The following is a 21,705-nucleotide window of genomic DNA, read 5'->3' on the forward strand; positions in this document are numbered from 1 at the left end:
GATCGGTTCTTCGTGCAGTGTTGGCGCTCCAACTCTGATGCTCACATGGACCGCTGACTCCAGGGAAAACCCAAACCGTGTGTGTGCGTGTGCGTGTGTGTAGCAAATCCTCCTCTTCCTTCCCCCCCGACGCTCGGTACTGTTGTTCCTCACACTTGGCGGGAAGTACGACTGAATTTTTGTATTCTCATGAAGTTGTTCACCAAAACACCGCCAACGAGTACCTGAGGTGATCACATGACCTGCTACCCTCCTCAAACCGTTCTTTTAATTTATTTCTTATTTTGTCTTTTGTGGCTAGAATTAATTATATGTTTGGATAAGGGGCCGTGTGGGTTGTTTCTTTGCAACAAGAATTTAATCTTTTCTTGACTGAGGATTGCAGGGTGTCTCTTTTGCTCGTCTGCTCTCAAGCCAGCACGCTAATCATCTCTCAAAAATAGGATCTTTATCAGTGGATTTCCACAGAAATAAAACTCCCACATTTTAGTGATATCAGAGACATGATCAAATTCACTGGTATCGCAAATGCTGCCGACGTGAAGGATGAATTTGACGTGCGTGACATCACAAATTAAAACTGTTGGGACGCTGCCACTCGCTTTGATCCAGAAATCTTAAATTAATTTTGATTGCCTTGTGTTCTGTCCTCGCTCCTAATCTGCGAAACATTGTGGACTTGGTTTGTTTTAGCGCATTCCTTCCACCAGGAGCTAGTTAAGCATCATAGCAGGAGGAAAGGGAGAATCAATCAATGATGCCTCTTTCCTCCCCCACTAAAGGGACAAAACGTCACGGCTAAATCTGGCTGGGATGATTTTGGAAAGGAAATGCTTTTTGAGTGCTAATTAGAAATGGAAGAAAATATCTTTGTGTACCTTTTTAAAGAAAATAATTATTTAACCTTATATCAGTTTGAGTTACTTACACCCTAGCATAGAGTGGCATATTTAGTTCATTGTATTGAAAAGAAGCAAGAACATTTCTGTCCTGTTTTCTCCTTTTGATTTTGCGTTCCCTGTTCTGCTGAGGAAAATAAACTGGATTAAAAATGTGTGTTTCCTTATTGTCACGAATATTGAGTCATAAATTAAAGTGAAGTTAATCTATTCTAATGCAAGGATACAATTTCCAAAGCTTTATGTTGTAAAAGATAATGCAGCAATGCGATTAAACAAAAATATTTAATTGTGTATCAACGCAGATTAATCAAATTTATTTTGAACGCACATGCCCCCTTTACCTTAACCAGTTCAGTTTCAGTTTATTTGGAACATGCATACGATATGTAATGCATCACACAATTCCAGTTGTTTCATTACAGCACATCCGAAAAGGAGTAGGAAGAATCAGAGCTAATTTAATCCTACCGCTTTTCATACATAGCAATTGTATCCATTTTCCTTGTTCTCTAACAGAACAGTGAACACATAAATAATAAATATACCATAGTAAGCATACAAATATTAAATACATAAATCTGTCTCAGTGAAAAAAAGGGTTCAAGATACACCTAATTCTTGTTCTGCGTACTTTGCGAACACATATGGGTTATGGTAAGATGATAGATGGGTTGTTATACGGTCAATGACCAGTGATCAGGTGTGCTTGCTGGCAAATAAATGACATTTAAAACTTATACATTCGGACAGCATAATTGCTCTTGTCAAAATATTGGCATTTGTTTAAAGTAAGTTTAAATTATACAAGCAAATAGTCCTGTGATTGATTGCGATTACTTGCAATTCAAAAGTGTAACTTACAATAAAGACAAATCTTTTGACAACACGAATATAGTATGACCGAAATACAAAAGTTGAAAACGCCACAAGATGGAGGAAAGCTGCTCTCCTTAAGAACACTAGATGGCAGCAAAGGACAGTACAATATACTAGCGCGCACATTAACCAATCAAATTTGTAAAAGAATGATTTTTTTGGTCTTGATTTCCTTAAACACGTATCTCATGAAGTGATATTTATGGATAGATATTCATATTCACCTCTTTTAAAAGCAGTCCTAAATATGTATGTCATACTTTACAACTACACAGTAAAAGTATTTTCATTTTTCACGATTACACGCTGTGCTTTTATTTTGACAGGCGTCAGAAGGTGGCGCTCTCCCGCACGCACGCACACACGCACGCGAAGAGAGCAAGTCTGGAGTTGGCTCCAACACGCTGGGTGAGAGTGAGGAAGTGTGTAGAATGTACAGCGTTGAGTGAGGAATAGTCTAGAATGTTCTCGTGGCTTCCTTCTTGCTCCTCCTCTTGGTTTGCGTGCGTGTCGGCGTGCTCGCCAGCCCGGCTCAGTGAGAGCGGGCGCCGCCGGCTGCTCTGGCCGGAAATGAAGCGTCTTTGTCGGCGGCTGGCGGTGGCCGTGGCGGTGCTCGTGTGGCTCGGAGCGCTTGTCTACCTGCTGGTGCTTAGCCGAAGGCGGCTGCCCGAACTTGGCGTGGCAACCGGGGAAGCTGTCGGTGCGCGTCTTGTCGCTGGTCCTGGCCCGGCTGTCGGGTTCGACAAACAGGTGAGACACACCTGTCCCACGCGCACCTGTCTTTTCCCGCCAACTTTCCTGATACTTTAGTGGTGACTGCGCATGCTCCCTGTGGTGGGTGGTGTTGGTGTTCGGAGCAGGGACTTGGTTTGCGCACCTGTGCTGTGACGTAAGGAAGGTGAGGACGTCACGTTTCCGGTTTTCGGTGGTCACTTGATGTTTAGTTTAATGCACAAGCTGCTGCTGGTTGTCTAAAGCAGGGGTCCTCAAACTTTTTGACTCGGGGGCCACATTGCGTGGAAAGAGTTTGGCCTGGGATTGATCGATCTATCAATCAATCAATCTATCTATCTATAGATCTAAACACATGTATATATGTACAGTATATATGTATCTATCTATCTATCCATCTATCTATCTATCAATCTATCTAAACACATGTATATATGTGTGCGTGTGTGTGTGTATGAGCGCGCGTGTGTACGTATATATACATACTGCAGAGGTGGGACCAAGTCATTGTTTTGCAAGTCACAAGTAAGTCTCAAGTCTTTGCCCTCAAGTCCGAGTCAAGTCCCGAGTCAAGACAGGCAAGCCCCGAGTCAAGTCCAAAGTCAAGACTGGAAAGTCTCAAGTCAAGTCCTAAGTCCTGCATTTTGAGTTTCGAGTCCTTTCAAGTCCTTTTAACCACAGACTAATATATTAACACAGATTGTGTATGCTTTTCAAACGCTGTATTTATTTATTAAAACAAGTGCATTTTAAATTGCAGGAAAGAAAATTGTGCTGACATTGCACTTCATAATAGCACTATTAACCAGTCATTTTAAACATTAACTCATTCCTTTACAGAACAAACACATTGAAAAATAAAGTGGAAATGTACTTATTTGTACAAAAGTGTTAACATTGAAAAAACATGACATATACGTGAACATAACAAAAAAGTTGTACTTTTTATATGTCAGGGCCCTATGCTGCATTGCATTTGCAAAAGACCAAATTAGCCAAGAGTCTGTCAGTCATTTGTGCACGATGGGGGCGTAGTATGATGCCACCATGGCTGAAAACTCTCTCCACTGGAGCACTGGAGGCAGGCACTGCCAAGACTCTCATGGCCACTCGTAACAGTGAAGGAAGAGTCTTCATGTTCAATGCCCAGAACAAAAGGGGGGAGAGAGTTTTTTTGGGTTGGTGCACTACTTGTAAGTGTATCTTGTGTTTTTTATGTTGATTTAATAAAAAAAAAAAAAAAAAAAAATATATATATTTCTTGTGCAGCCCGATACCAATCGATCCACGGACCAGTAGCGGGCCGCGGCCCGGTGGTTGGGGACCACTGAGGTAAACAACCAACAGTATGTCAGAAAGCTAGCTAAAACGGTACACTTATTCATAATATAGTATACATTTTAACTGACCTTTATTTTACTATTTTTGTCTTTTTTTAGGTGGCTAAAATACGCGGTGCTGCTGACCGCCGTCTAACGTTACGTGTGATATATTGACTAACGTAACCCTGCTTAAAAAAAATCACTGAACAAAAAGTATGAATAAGGTAGTGAACTGCAACAGATTCCCGTGTTTGCAATAACGTTATAACGTTAGCAGTGAGTTTACAGCCTCACTGATTTAACTACACAGCAAATAAAAGTCACGTTACTTAGCCAATAAACGTTATCTTACATTCAAAACTTACCGTTCTTTGTGCAACTTCAAATGACGGACGAAGTTGGAAGTTGTTGCCTCTCCATCAGTCATTTTCGAACCGCATGTGTTGCATACTGCAAACCGTTTTGTGTTGACCACCTCGTAATTTTTATACCCAAACGAAATTATTTTAGGTATCATTTTTTGTTCACTGGCGTGTGGTTTGGACATGTCTTCTTTGTTGGTTGTCCTGCAATTTGATTGGATGAATGCTGTGTGATGAAAACAAAATAGATCTAATTTGATTGGTTGTTGTACTGAGACCACACCAGCTGACACACGCAACGCTGATAGACAAGTACACAATGAAAAATACGGAGCGCTCCCGAATAACTTTTTCATCTTTGGGTTTTGGGGAAAGTAGCAAGTCATGTCAAGTCATGTCAATTCAAAAGGCTCAAGTCCAAGTGAAGTCACAAGTCATTGATGTTAAAGTCTAAGTCGAGTTGCAAGTCTTTTTACATTTTGTCAAGTCGAGTCTAAAGTCATCAAATTCATGACTCGAGTCTGACTCGAGTCCAAGTCATGTGACTCGAGTCCACACCTCTGACATACTGTATATATACGTACACACACGCATATATATGTATGTATGTATGTGTATATATATATATTTATATATATATATATATATATATATATATATATATATATATATATATATACATATACATATACATATGTATATGCATGTGTGTGTGTGTATATATATATATATATATATATATGTGTGTGTATATATATATATATATATATATATATATATATATATATATATATGTGTGTGTGTATATGTATATATATATATATGTATATATATATATATATATATATATATATATATATATATATATATATAAAATATTTATATAGAATATATGTGTATATATATATATATATGTATGTATGTATGTGTGTGTGTATATATATATATATATGTGTATGTATCAGTGACGTGCGGTGAGGTTCATGGCTGGTGAGGCACTGACTTCATCACAGTCAGATTTACAAATATATGAGCCCTAAAGAGTATCTTATTCACCATTTGATTGGCAGCAGTTAACGGGTTATGTTCAAAAGCTCATACCAGCATTCTTCCCTGCTTGGCACTCAGCATCAAGGGTTGGAATTGGGGGTTAAATCACCAAAAATGATTCCCGGGCGCGGCGCCGCTGCTGCCCACTGTTCCCCTCACCTCCCAGGGGGTGATCAAGGGAATGGGTCAAATGCAGAGGACAAATTTCACCACACCTAGTGTGTGTGACAATCATTGGTACTTTGACTTAACTTTAACTTTACACATACAAACTGTAGCACACAAAAAAGCACATTTAATTAAAAAAAAACGTTATTATGGTCTTACCTTCACTTATAAATGAAGTCCATGCGCAGCTCCTTTTGAACAAAAGCATCGATAACTTGTTTATAGAAGTCTTCCTTATCTTTCTTCAGTTTTAAAAGTCTCTCTGTCTCTATGGAGATCTTCCTTTAAGTATTACCTCCTGCTTCGATTGAAAGTCCAGTTTAGAAAACTGTTTTATTTTAGTAATCCTCCATGTTAAAAGTCCAGGCGAGAGGAAAAAATAAACGATCGCTGCTAACTGTTGCTGCTTGTTGTCACTTCTTCTGCAGCCGTGTAGTCGCAAGAATGATCTCTGGGATCACTAGCGCCCTCTACCACCAGGAGGCGGGATTACTGCGAGCCTCAGCCAGTGCGTCTTCGCAGCCGTTTTATGATTGCTCAGCACAAGAAATACGTTACACACATACAGTTGTTGACAAAATACACTGTACATTATATATCTCAGCTAACTAAACTATGGAAATGTATAATATAATTCATATAGCAATACGGTCTCACTGCACAGCAGGCCAGCAGTTAGCCGAGTCATTGCGCAATCCATGGTGAGGCTCAACTCAGTGACGTGCCTCAACTGGCTGCTAACTCACCGCAAGTCTCTTCTCAGTATTTGAACGGCAAATGTGAAAATTCTGCATTTTTGGATAAAAATAATCTAAAACTGGTGAAGTTAAATGGAAAATAACTTTATAGTATAATCACTGGATACATATAACAATTACATTTTTTTTTTTTCTTTTTACATTTTTTTTCTTTCCATGATGGCACGTGAGGCCCCGCCTCACCTGCCTCCCCTGACTGCACGTCACTGGCGTGTATGTATGTATATATATATATCAGTGACGTGCGGTGAGGTTGATGGCTGGTGAGGCACTGACTTCATCACAGTCAGATTTACAAAAAATAGTATCTTATTCACCATTTGATTGGCAGCAGTTAACGGGTTATGTTTAAAAGCTCATACCAGCATTCTTCCCTGCTTGGCACTCAGCATCAAGGCTTGGAATTGGGGGTTATTAAATCACCAAAAATTATTCCCGGGCGCGGCGCCGCTGCTGCCCACTGCTCCCCTCACCTCCCAGGGGGTGATCCAGGGGATGGGTCAAATGCAGAGGACAAATTTCATTACACCTAGTGTGTGTGTGACAATCATTGGTACTTTAACTTAACTTTAACTTTACACATACAAACTAGCACACAAAAAAGCACATTTAATAAAAAAACTTTATTATGGTCTTACCTTTACTTATAAAATAAATCCATGAGCCGCGATTGTGCTGGATAAATGCAATCCCTGACGAGAGTGTTATATCAACTAAAGCCCTCACTTAAACTTTCCACGTGCAAGATTGAATCTATTTAAAAAGTGTAACCGAGGGTTTATAAATGTCGCCTATACTGTATGAAACTACAAAATAACAAACACGGAGGCTCCAGTTTACACGAGGACCACTTTATTTACCTTCTTTCAAAAACTTCCGCTCCACTCCAACGTGTCGTCACTTCCGCTCTTTGCGCCTTCAAAATAAGAGCTCAAGGCATATACTGTACTGCGCATAACAGGAACTTAACATCACAAAGAGGAAAGCCCATAAAAATAGGTTACAAAAGTTATTTAATAAGAAGCCAAAAAGTGCAAAAACAATAATGTTCGTGTTGGAGGAGTTGTGAATTAGGTACACCTGCAGTCTGCAGGTGTACCTAATGTTGTGGCCCTACAGTCATTCACAACTCCTCCAACACGAACATTATTGTTTTTGCACTTTTTGGCTTCTTATTAAATAACTTTTTTAAATAGATTCAATCTTGCACGTGGAAAGTTTAAGTGTGGGTGTTATGGCTACTCTTGCATTCAAAAAGTTCGAAAAAATAAAAATAAAGTAATACAGAGTAGTCCTGAGGAGGAGGTGTTTGACTCACTAAATTCCTTAATAAGCACTCGCGGAGATATGTCGAGATTCCAAATGATCATAATTTATTTTCACAAACAAAACATATTCTCCGTGGTTGACTTTCAAAATAATCAAAATAACTTATTTAGCGTGGCTTCAATATAATTTAGCGTGGCTTCCAAATAATTTATCGGTAAACAAACTGTTTCACTCCTCACTCCTTCAACATGATAGACAGACAAAGGGCACCCAGCTGTCCCGTCTTCTTAATTATAGGAGGAGGAAGTGGCTCACCAGTAGGAGCGTTAGCAGCTGAAAACAATCAGTCAATCACAATGAAATCTAAAACATCCAATAATTCATCAACATCATTATTGACATTATTTGATTTCATTGTCAAAACAATTAATAAATAAATAATATAGATAGGCTCCAACAGTGGGCTTTAGTTGATATAACACTCCCGTCAGCGGTTGCCTTGCATTCTACAGTGGGGGTGCAGGAGGCGAGCCTCAGCCAGTGCGTCTTTTGCAGCCGTTTTATGATCGCTCAGCACAAAAAATACTTTACACACATACAGTTGTTGACAAAATACACTGTACATTATATACCTCAGCTAACTAAAAAATGGAAATGTATAATATAGTTCATATCGCAATACAGTCTTGCTGCACAGCAGGCCAGCAGTTAGCCGAGTCATTGCGCAATCCATGTTGCGGCACTGAGTGACGTGCCTCAACTGGCTGCTGTTCACCGCACCGTCTCTTCTCAGTATTTGAACGGCAAATGTGAAAATTCAGCGATTTTAAATACAAATAATCTAAAACGGGTGAAGTTAAATGGAAAATAACTTTATAGTATAATCACTGGATACATATAACAATTTAATAAAAATAAAAAAAAATTAAATTTTTTTTCTTTCCATGATGGCAGGTGAGACCCCACCTCACCTGCCTCTAGTGACTGCACGTCACTGATATATATATATATGTGCGTGTGTGTATGTATATATACATGCATGTATATATATGAATATTAATATTTGTATGTATATATACATACATGCAGTCAAGCCCAAAATTGTTCATAGCCCTGACAAATCTTGACGTAAAGTTACATTGATCCAACCAGCAAGTTTTTTTTTGATTGGAAATGACACATATTATCCCAAGAGATAATAAAATTATGTGCAAGAGGCATCATTGTGGGAAAAAAATGTTTCTCAGCTTTTATTTACATTTGAACAAAAAGTGGCATGTCCAAAATGATTCATACCTTTCTCAATAATCAATAGAAAAGCCTTTGTTGGCTATTACGCTTCCTATAATTGCTGACCAGCTATGTTCATGTCTCCACTGGTATTTTTGCCCATTCATCTTCAGCAAAGTCTTCTTTTTTTCCTATCCCCTCCTGCTCCGGTCCCGCTGCACCAAACACTAAAAATATCTAAACATTTATTTAAGTCAAACAAATAAGCTAACAAGAGAATTATTCTGCACTTCTCTTTTGCAAAGTACATCTGTACAGCAGATATGGGCATCTACATCAAAAATATGATTTGCCTTAGCGGCTGGACAGGACAGAATAAAAAATAATACAATTTGCGGCTTCCGGCCTGCGGGCCGAAGTTTGGGGTCCTCTGGTTTAAACTAAGACACCGGCTGTGGTTGAGGGCTCTCTGTCAGTTGTAGTTGTGTTGACTGGGCGTTCTGGTAGATCTATACATGTTTTCTCCATCATGTCAGTAGAAATCATCTGCCCAAGGGGCAAGCTGTGGCCATTATAAAAGCTTATATACGTTTTAAGTCACATTTTTACCTTCTCAAGCGTCATGTAAGTGTAAAAACAAGTGTTGGGTGACATCGTATGTAACAGCAGATTCTGTTTTTCAGCTTTCTGTGACTTTTTTCCTAGTAAATCCCAACTTTAACTTTAACAAAGAGGTGACTCCTAAAGATAAAACATAAAAGTGTCAACATGTTAACTCCCTGTCAGTAGCATCTATTTTGGGTATCATTATAGGGCTCGAAAGGCCACGTGATTTTTGCAATGCATTGTGGGGCTGGGTAGACACACTTGTTGGATAAAGGCTTTGTTTACAATGTGAAAGCGAGCAACAAACTGGATTAAAATAGTTTCATCCATTTTCTACCGCTTGTCCCTATTGTGTACATAATTTGAAAAAAACTAGGGACCGTACCATGACAAACTTTACCCTATTCCAAAGGCTCGCTACAAGTAAAAGTGCCGCCAAATTTGAACCTATATTTCGTCAACGGAGTCAGTTTTAATACCGGTGAAGAATTTCAGAATGCAAGGTCTGTTAAGGCTTTCATCTCTTATGTGTTCAAGATACGCGAGTCCCCAGGCCTCGTTTCACAAGCAGGCAGAGGTGGGACCAAGTCATTGCTTTGCAAGTCACATGTAAGTCTCAAGTCTTTGCCCTCAAGTCCGAGTCAAGTCCCGAGTCAAGACAGAGCAAGTCCGAGTCAAGTCCAAAGTCAAGACTGGAAAGTCTCAAGTCAAGTCCCAAGTCCTGCATTTTGAGTTTCGAGTCCTTTCAAGTCGTTTAACCACAGACTAATATATTTACACAGATTGTGTATGCTTTTAAAATGCTGTATTTATTTATTAAAACAAGTGCATTTGAAATTGCAGGGAAAAAGATAGTGCTGACATTGCACTTCAAAATAGCACTATTAACCAGTCATTTTAAACATGTAACTCATTCCTTTACAGAATAAACACATTTGAAAAAAACAAGTGCAACTGTACTTATTTGCACAAAAGTGTTAACATTGTATTTCAATGGCATATTGCATTGTAACTAGTTCCACAGCAGTTTCTATCCTGTTCTTACCTTATCTCATTGATCTCATCTCATACTGTATGTGTGTTTATGTGTGCGTACACATGAAAAACATAACAAATATATGAACATAACAATGAACAGAGTTGTACTTTTTAGATGTCAGGACCCTATGCAATATGTACACATATTCTTAATATAGTATACATTTTAACTGACCTTTATTTGACTATGTTTGTCTTTTTGTAGGTGGCTAAAATACGCGGTGCTGCTGACCACCGTCTAACTTTACGTTACTGTGTGTGATACATTGACTAACGTAATGTTACTGTGTGTGATACATTGACTAACGTTACGTTACTGTGTGTGATACATTGACTAACGTTACGTTACTGTGTGTGATACATTGTCTAACGTAACGTTATGTGTAGGTACCTCATGCAACCCTGCTTAAAAAAAAATCACTTGACAAAAAGTATGAATAAGGTAGCAAACTGCAGTGGACGCAACAGATTGCCGTGTTTGCAATGACGTTGTAACCATAGACATCTTATAAGTAGACGCAGGTTGCTGTGACGTGAGCAATTTGGCCGCCATCTTGAAGTGGTGATGAGGAGCCGGCGAGCAGCCTAAACTGACAGTTGACAGGTAGAAAACAAAGATGCCGGGCTGGTGTTCAGCGTTTTCCTGCTCAAATGAGCGGACTGTTGAAAATAGGAATCGGGGGATTACTTTTCACAAGTAAGATTTAACATTAACGTACTATTAGTTGTATCTTATGAAAATAATATTACCACAGAGTTGAGAAGGATCAAAGATCTTCAATATTTGTATGTGAAAATCACAAAGAAATCTTCTGGGGGAGGATGACGCCCCTACAGGGGTTTGGTTTACAAACTTTCAGCCCCACCTAAAACAAAATTCACCAGCCGCCACTGATTATGATGCATTCTCATTTTAGGCAAAGTATAAGACAATACTTTCTTAACAGTATAATTGTAACCAGGAATAAATCTTCAAGTAACAATATTCAAATACTAACATTGTTGGGTAAAACAGAATTTGGTTTTATTCTGAATCCAGTGAAACAGATTGGTGGTTTTAGCTGATATGAAGACTTTCAGGTGTTTATATGTGTTTATGTTTAAGTATTTGGCAGACGCTTTTATCCAAAGCGACTTACATAAAATAATACATATAAAACAATCACTGCAAATATTATCATTTAAGGGAAGAATGTAATAGAAAATATCAATACAAAGTGTCAAGACAGAATAAACTCTCTGCTGCTGCAGCAACAGAGATACAGTCTATAGGTCCCTAAGATATATAGATATCTAATGTATTCATACATTGTTTATGTAGGATATACGCATGTATATATAACCTAATCATATTGTTTCTTCAACTTAAAAATAGTTTACCGTTTTTTCCCCTTCTCTAGGATTATAATCCCAGTTTTGATCTCGGACGTCTGGTCACTTATAGCATATAAGAATATTATATTACTGTTAAGCAAACTATGAATACTAAAACACGCCAAAACATGTGTCTGTTATCATAGCTACACGTATGACAAAAAAGGGGGGTGAAAATCAGTGGTATTCAGTGAGGTAAAATGAATTAAATGCGCTGACAGTTCATTGTTCCTGCCAAATGAATTGCACTGAGTGGAGCGGATCACCACTCCAAGATGGCGGCCCCGCGCCTCGTCTGCGCCAGTAGGCAGTAGCGCTCCATGCTGCGTCTACTTATAAGATGTTTATGGTTATAACGTTAGCAGTGAGTTTGCAGCCTCACTGATTTAACTACACAGCAAATACAAGTCACGTAACTTAGCCAATAAACGTTATCTTACATTCAAAACTTACCCTTCTTTGTGCAACTTCAAATGTTGAACGTTGTTGCGTCTCCGTCTGTAATATTCGAACTGCGTGATTTCCATACGGCAATTCGTTTTTTGTTGACCAAGTCGTAGTTTTTATACCCGAACGAAACCAACTTTGGCATAATTGTTGCGTTGTTTGACAACTTGTTCGGTGGTTGTACTGCAATTTGATTGGATGAATGCTGCATGATGAAAACAACGTAGATCTAATTTGATTGGCTGTTGTACTGACAGCACACCAGCTGACAGGAACAACACGCTGAGAGACACAGACGAAGAAAATGAAAAATACGGAGCGCTCCCAAATAACTTTTTAAGCATTGGATTTTGGGGAAAGTAGCAAGTCATGTCAAGTCATGTCAAGTCAAAAGGCTCAAGTCCAAGTGAAGTCACAAGTCATTGATGTTAAAGTCTAAGTCGAGTTGCAAGTCTCTTTACATTTTGTCAAGTCGAGTCTAAAGTCATCAAATTCATGACTCGAGTCTGACTCGAGTCCAAGTCATGTGACTCGAGTCCACACCTCTGCAAGCAGGATTCCCCGGAAACAAGGCCGATGTTACCTTTAAATACTTTGATCTCTGCGCTACCGCTCCAAAAATGATACTCATCATTTTGTGCTCAGCCGTGACTAAAAGTAAACAGACAACATGCTTTTTACTGTCTGTTGTTTAATAGCTGCGCCACAGTTAGCTTAAGCAAACGCTTACAGGCAACAGCTAACAAATGCTACGTGTAAAACAGAATAAAACATGCTTTTCCTCAAACTTACCAGTCTGAATATGCTGTGAACACACCAACATGTACCAGGTAATGGCGTTAAAAGGGATGTTTGTAGTTTTGTACGGCTGATATATTCCTGTTTCTTTTATCTGTTCCGTAGCTTTGCTTTAGCGCTGGAAACGAGGCAAATCTCACCAAATCTTTATTTTTTTCCCCCAAAGCGATCATGACAACCATTGTGACAATTATTGATGCTACACATTTGTAACATATTGGGAACTTGTTAAAAAAAAAAAAAAAAAAAAATTAGTAAAAGAGTCTTACATCTAACCCAATGCAAAGATGCTATTCCGATGCAGTAAGACCCATGATGCATTGTGTTTCCACGTCACACTTTCAAGCCCTATATCTAGGTGGCCTATGGTCAGGGCCGGCCCGTGGCATAAATAATCTATGCAGTCGTTTAGGGCCAAAACCACATGACCATTGCCTGGGCTTTTGTTAAGATTTGAAGATTTATTTTTTCCATTTAAATCAGTCGGTTATAAAATACAATGTCATAAAAGTTCAATTAGGTAAAAATGCAATACATTTATTGGTGGCGACAGTTTTGTTTAAGTTTTACTTTTGCATCTCATAGCACATAATTGTAGTGCGTTCAAGGAACATTGATTAAAGTTTGAATTTACACAGACGTCAATGGTTGTCAAACAGAGGGAGTCCCCGGTTGATTCACTAATAATAATAATAATGATGATGTATTGTGATTATTATCCACTAATGATAATCCTGCATGAATCAACTAATCTCACACCGTGGGGTAAATGGAAAGCTGATATATTTGTAATCATATTCACAGGTTGTATGATTATTAAAACTCAAATTCTGGCTACTGTACATTAAATTTGTGGCACTATTTTGTAAAAAATAAAAATAAAAACCAACACAAATAATTTAGGGGGGTTTAAATATATTTTAAGGAGCCTTTAGCACCACTAAAAAGCCCAAATGATGCCACTGGTTTTAATGCTTGATGATAAATGGGACAAGCGGTAGAAAATGGATGGGTGTATGGATGGATAAACATTATTGATAAAACAAAGACATAAATATGTAAATATTGTGGGGTTTCTGATCATGGAGTTCACCATCTACTGTCCTTCCAGGTTATTACGTTTGGAAGACTGGCACGTGTGTAGACTGTACGGTTATAATGATGGATGATGAGAGTGTTTATACATGTAAAAGATGTAACTGGTTTACGATTATAATATATATATGTTAATCCCATCTTTAAAAAGTCAAAAACCTTATTAAAGATTTTCCTTGGAAACATTACATGCTCTATGAAAAAACGTAAAGGTTTTTACATGCGTTTTAAAAAGCTACTTTCAACCAAATTAAGTGACTTTCAACCAATAATTTGTTTTTTAGTGCATGTAGACACACTGAGTGTGTATGTGGGAGTGGTGCGTTAGGTTTAGGGTGGGATAGGGGCCCTACAGTAGTCTAATAATAATTATGGTCATAATAATAAATAAGAAAGACCAAAATGGGGTCACACCTTGCCCTGCCTGCGGTTTATGGCCCCGTTTACACTAAGGTTATCCAGGGTAAATCACACCTAACCTTATCCGTGTCCACACACAACAATGCCACCGTTTAAGACCCCCGCCCCCCTCCGTCCGCCGGCGCAACGCGACTTAGTACGCATGCGCGGGAAAAAATAAAAAAAAATAAAAAAGCGCCCATCTGCTCTCCAGTAGATGACTTTACTTCACTGTGAAGTTATTTAAAAGAGCTATATTGTAAATAGTTTACTGTGCATTTTACATTTGTTTGCTGTGTTTTGTGTGCAAGTTTTTAAATTAAAATGTATCTCCTTTGAACAATATCCTGTGTTGTGGTATTTCAATTAACTTGAAGGGAATAAGCGGTAGAAAATGGATGGATGGATAGAATCCAGTGTGCTGTGGGGCCCTATTGTAGTGAATCACACCTGAGACATCATAAATTAATCAAATCTTTAATCGACATGGGAAAGTACACAATGCGATAAAGAACATTTTACAACAATAACAACAATTAATCTAGACAGAGAATACCCAAAGTATTGTTGTTGTGGGTTGACTCCGCCGTTGGGGTATTCTTTCGTGACATATGGCGTCAGGGGATAAGCTGGGCCAAACCAAAATAAAAACAGGGAGCGGATCTTCATCTTCCAGCAATTGTTTGGGACACCAGGTGATGGTTCCATCTTTCAGCTGTGCGCTAATGGCGGAGTTAGCGAAGATGCGGGCATCATGCACGCTGCCTGGCCATTTCAGTCACATCCATAAAGCAATATTTGTAGTCACACATTGGCTATCACAATCACATCCACAGGAGGAAGGGACCAAGTTTTTCGGTAAATACTCAAAGCTGACCCGGTCATTAGAAAGTTCTCTTGCCGTCTGAGAAGTGTTGTATTGTCTTCTCTTAAGGTATTGATTTCCAAAAGCGCCTGTACATCTAGAAGAAGGAGAAACACGGATGATCCGCCTCCATCTTTGTTATGAAGCTGCCCGTGGCGCGTTCTTTCTGATGTCTTTTCCTGTGTGGAGCGCGGGCTTTCTGGCGTCACTTTCTGTGTGGGCGTGGTCTTTCTGGCGTCACTTCTTCTCCGAACTCACATTGTAAACGATCAATGAGTCCATACAAAGCTAAGTGCCGAAGATTCAAGAATTACACGGCTGACTTACCCATGTAAAAATTTGTCCGTGGAGGGTGACTTTAAATGCTGGTTTAGTGTGGCTGAAACGGGGCTTAGGCTAAATAATTATTCTTTTAAGGGGTTAAACGACTTAGTGTAGACATGGCCTATGTCTCCGTTACGTTGAGCACAAGCTAATCAGGTTCGTTTCCCACCTAGAGTGGCGTCGTTGGCGCTGCAGGATGTCTGTTACACAAATGATTACCCACCCCCTCAACCCTCCTGCAAGCTAATTGTGTCTGGAGGCTAAATTGTATTGATCCACACACACACACACATACACACACACACACACACACACACACACACACACACACACACACACACACACACACACACACACACACACACACACACACACACACACACACACACACAGGACAGGTATAGTAGTGTGTGTGTATAGCGAAACAATCTTAAATAGTCATTAAGACAAAAATAGCAACACTCTGCTGTTAGTGAATGTTTAGTTATATTATTTGACCTCTGACCTCTCCCGTGAGCGCTATGTTCAGTTTTTCCCACAGGACTGCTGTCTACCTGTAGTAGTGGGTTATGAGAAGGAAGGGAAATGGATAAGAAGACATCGTTGTCTATTTTGCATAATTGGCCATGACGCCCATGCATAAAAACAAAACAAATATGTTTATAAATACAAATAAACATGAATCTGTCGCTGCTTTTGGTGTTTTTTTTAATGTCACAAGTGAGTGCTTTTCGATGGGGGAGGGACCCAGAGCAGAACCTGCTACTCATTGAGTGGAGCGATATATTCAAGTGTTTCAAGTGTTCAATAAGACCAGAAAAAGTCACTCCACTTGTTGCTAGTGACCTTTTTAAAAAGACAATCTAAAAGGGGTCTAAATATAACAAAGTTAGTAAGAGCCTAATTTACTAAGTTCCAAACACCAGGCGCTAATTAGCGTATCCATTCTATAAAATAGCGTGTACAATTAGTGGGAGTGTTGCGTGCGACTTACTAACACTACGTGTGCAATTGAAGAGTGGTGCAGACCGCCTTATTTAAATGAGGATTTTGTGTGCACTATACAGAGCGTCACCACAGAGACACACTCATTTACTGCACATGCATGTTATCATGCTCTTACCTGTGGCGTTTTGCTATGTTTTCAAACATGCCACAGACATGTACTACTTTTTAAGGGAATTTTATAGGCAGTCGTGCAGTGTACCTATATTGACACCACTTTTTTTTTTTTTTTTACCGCCGAAGGTGCGCTCATTGGCTGCACATTATTCTACTCATGAGTTTTTTTTTCATATAAGAAATAATTTGATAATGTGTATTCTATAGTTCTCTGTGCAGCACTTTGAGTGTCGAGAAAAGCGCTGTATAAATCGAATCCATTATTATTATTATATGAAAAAAACTATCATAAAAAAATACTAAAGGACACCAAAACGTATCAATTTAATTGTTTTTTAACCAGCCCCTTAAGTCCTCTAGCACCTGGAAAATTAGACAATGTTGTTGCTGAATAGATGATGTGTAATATAAAATAGTTATTTATTTCTGACTGTCCAAAATGTTGACACACACGTAGGAAGGACGATACTCGTTTGTTCATTGTCTGTGTGTAGAACTGTCAATTTACATGTCCTTCCGACACGTGCAAAATAAAACAGTAGAAATATTTCTCGCAAAACGGTGATGAGTGTTAATAAATCACATTGAGCGTGCTAAAAAGTTACGTTTGCATCGTCTCCCCGTTAGTATTGTGGGCGTTTTCATGATCAGCATATATTTTGCATTTTAATGAAGACAGAGATGCAAAATGGATTGCACACCTTATTCTATTCCCTTAACAGACTTACGTATACTGTGTATACAGTATATTTATTGAAGTGAACACTGCTAAGTAGGGGTGTCGATCATTTTTTTAACTTCTGATACAATGTTGATATTGGAGCCTTGAATATTGGCCAATATCTATCCAATATGATCAAGAATCATAAATACTTAGTATTTTGTAGTTGAAAAAGGTTTGATCAAGAGAAATTAGTCAAACAGAACAATGGTAGGTGTTCTGCTTTTACTCTAGAGGAGAATCCCAAAAATAACAGTGAGGTGAATATACAAAAGAATCCATTTAATTTAATCAAAAAGCGAATAATAACAAAAAATGGCCGGAAGGGGGAAAACAAATTACAATGCCACTGGCAGGAGGCAGACAGTGACACGAAAAGTACAAAGAAAACAAGTAACAAACAAAAGTAGACCACAAAGGGAAAACGGGAGGCCTGAGCACTCAAAAGCTAAAGTTAGAGAACAGAGAAGTCACAAAAATAAACTCGACAAACAGGAGGACTAGATGCAAGCTGAGTTGGTGTGGAGTAACGTGTAGAAACATAGAAAAATCCAGCACCAACTGGTATGTGAGATGAGACTAAATAGGCAGAGGGTGAATGAAAACAGGTGTGCTCGTCACTCCCGCCTTTCCCTGGAAACAATGGCAACGGAAAGAAAACAGTAAAAACACAGGTGAGACACAACAGCAAAAGCACAAGCAAGACAACGCAAGAAGGAGGCACCAGATATGTAACAGAACCCCACCCTCTAATGGACGCCATCTGGTGGATTATCCGGTTTTCCTGGAAAACATTGATAGAAATCAGACGAGAGGGATCGAGAATGAATGAGCGAGAGACCCAAGACGGGTCCTCGGGGAAATAACCCTCCCAGTCCACCAGGTACTGAAAACCTCTGCCCCTTCTCACACCCAGAATTGCCTTGACCGTAAAAGCCAAATGGCCGTCGATCAGCCTCAGAGGAGGAGGAGGCGTCTGTGGAGAAGAAGTCACTGGTTTGAGTGAAGTATATTTATATCCATATTCCACTCATCTGCCTCCTGGATGGGCACATGATGGTGAGCATTACATAGGTTTTATTTGGTAAAATACTTAGCTTGGTCTAGAGAACTGAGCAGAGAAGAGAAATGGGATACTTAGTTTTTACCTTAATATCATTCAGCGCTAGGTAATCGATGCAGGGGCGTAGAGAACTGTCGTTCTTCCCATCAAAGAAGAACTCCACCACTAATGGTGAGAATGACGAACGGATAATGCCTGAGGCAAAAGAGGTGGAAATATACTCCTCAAGGGCATTACGTTCTGGAGCGGAGATATAGAGTCGAGCTGCAGGAAGTGTCATCCGGGAGGATGTCATTACCACAGTTATACGGTCTATGTGGTGACAAGGACAAGGCATGCTCTTTGTTAAACACTTTGTGGAGATCATGATATACCAAGGGGACGCTAGACAGATCAACCTCCTTGGAAATGATATCTACAGGAGGGCCGATACGAGGGTTAGCTGATCTAAGCTAGTGTGAATGACAAAATACACTCCAGTTAGCAATACTGAACCTCTCCCAGTTAATGTGAAGTATGTTTGACCAGCCATGTTAGTCCCAGTATCACTGGCGGGAAGGCATAATAAAATATTGGCACTCCTCTACATGGTTGCCCGAAATGCAAAGAGTGAGGGGAACGGTCTGATGACTAATTTGGTCGAAACGATGTCCGTCTAAAGAATAGACCACCTCGGGACTGGCTAATACAGACACTGGTATAGCATTAGCATGAAGTAAACCTTTGTCTATGAAACAGTTGTCTGCCCCAGTGTCAATGAATGTCACAATATGTGGTGTCTTATTGGACCAGGAAAGGGTACCTAGGAGCTGAAGTCTTTGAGGTGCAGGAACAGATGAGGCCGGTAGAGAAGGGAGCGCCAGAATCGATATCCTGTCGCTGGAAGTCAATGTCGATATCGAGCCACGTTGTCGCTGGTCCGCTGGGCAAAGAGGGCTAGTCGAAATTATGTGGCTGGCCTGGCCACAATATAGGCAAAGGTTCAACCGCATGCGTCGTCCCCTCTTGGCCGAAGAAAGTTGACCTCCACCTAGCTGCATGGGTTCCTCCAGTATCTGCATGGTGGGTGGTCCCAGGTGACAGGCCGATGGGTTCGACGTTGTCCAACCCCAAAGTTGATATTGATCCTCTTCTTGTACGTCCAGCCTCTTCTCGATGTGGACCACCTAAGGTCTTCAATATCCGCCGGGATGTCAATCAATACCATATATCGTCGGATGTGATCGTTGAGCCCCTGGTTGAAGGCGTCAAGTTGTGTGGCAGGGCTCCAGTCGGATTTGGCGGCGAGGGTGCAGAACTGGAAGGCATAATCCGACGCCATGTGCTCTTGCCGCAAACGAAGGAGGGAGCGGGCAGCCTGCCGGCCCTGTGGAATCCTCTGAAAAGTATTTTCAACGCTTGGGGAAAAAACCTTGGAAAGATTTACACCTAGGGGATAGTCGGGTCCATTCTGCAGTAGCCCATGTCGCCGGTTGCCCACAAGGTGGGAAAGGGCGAATTCGACACAGGCTCGTTCGGCTTGAAAAGCCGCAGGCTGGCGTTCGAAATCGAGTTAACATTGCACTATGAAAGTCCAGGCATCACCTGAGTCTCTGGAGCAGTACTCGGCTGGAGAATGGAAACAATGGAGTTAAGCTCAGTCAATATTTTTCATACGTGGCTGTTGTCAAGCAGCCAAACTGACACCCGCGTCGAGCTCAGCGAGTTGCTTCTCCTGCTGAGCAGGGCCTGCTTCTAAATGATGTTCTTGAAGGGTTCTATCTTTGTGGGATCCAAATTAATTCTGGTGGGATCTTTTGGTACGCTTTTATTTCAGAGGACGATTCCAAAAATAACAGAAGTGAACATACAAGAGAGTCCATCTGATTTCACAAAAAGCGAATAATAAGATATGATGATCCAGGCTGGAAGGGCCAGGATCATGATAGCCTGCACACTATGCTAGGCTGGGGGAGGGGGGGGGGGCAGGGGGGGGCTGGCGGAAGACAGCCAGTAACACAGTAACACGATAAAGTACAAAGAAAACAAGTAACAAACACAAGTAGACCACAAAGGAAAAGCGTGAGGATTAAGCACTCAAAATACAAAACTTATAGAATAGAGAAGTCACAAAATAAACTCAATAAGCAGGAGAACTGGGGGCAAGCTGAGTTGGCGTGGAAAGATCCCCCACCAACAGGTGTGTGAGATGAGACTAAATAAGCAGAGGGTGTTTGAAAACAGGTGTGATCGTCACCCTCGCCTTCCCCTGGGAACCATCTGAAAGAAAATAGAAAACGCACAAGGGAGGCACAACGATGGCAGGAGGCACCAGAACACAGATATGTAACAGGCAGGTCTGAAAAACATTAACCTACTTATTATTAACCACCTGGATTGGATTTTTGGTGTCTTTAAGTTGAAGTGGAGTAGTAATTGTTTTTTTCCACCATAATTTATAAAGTTAAGTTCATGACACATGACGTGCTGTTTTTGACTGCAATATTTATCATTTAAATTAGGACACTTATTACAGGTGAAACTCGCCTTCCGCCCGAGTGCAGCTGGGATGGGCTCCAGCGGTAGAAAGTGGATGGATGAATGGAATCTAATATATGCCATAGGCTCATAATATGCGACTTAAGATATTTCAAGCCTTCTTTTGATATAATTTTAATGATTACGACAGTGTGCTGCATTTTGTCGTAATTCCCTGTGTGAACACAAGTGTACCATGCTCGTGCACTGAAAAGACTAAACTAAGTAAGTACACACGTGCAGCAAACAACTCTTTCTTCTGATTGATCTGACAGCACAGTCTACAGCACCGTAATGGAAGAGCAGTCAGCTTTGACTGTCCTTCACAGCAATTAACTTAAATGGAGCGCTGTTTGAAGTGCACTTTAAAACTTTGTGTGCTCTGCAGTTAGAACACAATATTGACTGGACACTTCTTTGGGTACACAGAGCGATCATGTTGACTTGTGAAAGGTATTTATGAAACATCATGTTTATTATTTTGGTTATTATGTTTTTGGTGAGACAGAGTTGTTTCTAATATTTTGACCACCTTCCCTTTGGCGGCATGTGTGTGAAATTATTAGGAACAGCCATTTTGTGAAGCATCTTCCTGCAAAGGCACATTTTATGTGTTGGATCTCATTAGATGGTGTACCTAATAAAGTGGCCTTGAACATTGAATTTT

At 40.0% G+C, this 21,705-nt stretch overlaps 1 protein-coding gene across 6 annotated transcripts in view; it reads left to right on the plus strand.

Moving 5' to 3' along the window:
• The first annotated feature begins 2,153 nt into the window (after positions 1–2,153).
• The window catches only part of galnt14 (UDP-N-acetyl-alpha-D-galactosamine:polypeptide N-acetylgalactosaminyltransferase 14 (GalNAc-T14)), a 191,905-nt gene continuing 172,353 nt past the window's right edge, over positions 2,154–21,705 (plus strand). For 5 of the 6 annotated variants that reach the window (XR_009811593.1, XM_061929190.1, XM_061929191.1 and 2 more), the window contains exon 1: positions 2,154–2,528. Coding sequence is in view for 5 of the 6 variants with exons in the window: in XM_061929190.1 (XP_061785174.1) it covers positions 2,241–2,528 (288 nt within the window). In the remaining variant the exon portion in view is untranslated. The remainder of the gene's footprint in view (positions 2,529–21,705) is intronic. The other variant, XM_061929195.1, reaches the window with a different exon arrangement.

This window comes from Nerophis lumbriciformis, linkage group LG34 (assembly GCF_033978685.3).
Source record: "Nerophis lumbriciformis linkage group LG34, RoL_Nlum_v2.1, whole genome shotgun sequence".
Lineage (NCBI taxonomy): Eukaryota > Metazoa > Chordata > Actinopteri > Syngnathiformes > Syngnathidae > Nerophis > Nerophis lumbriciformis.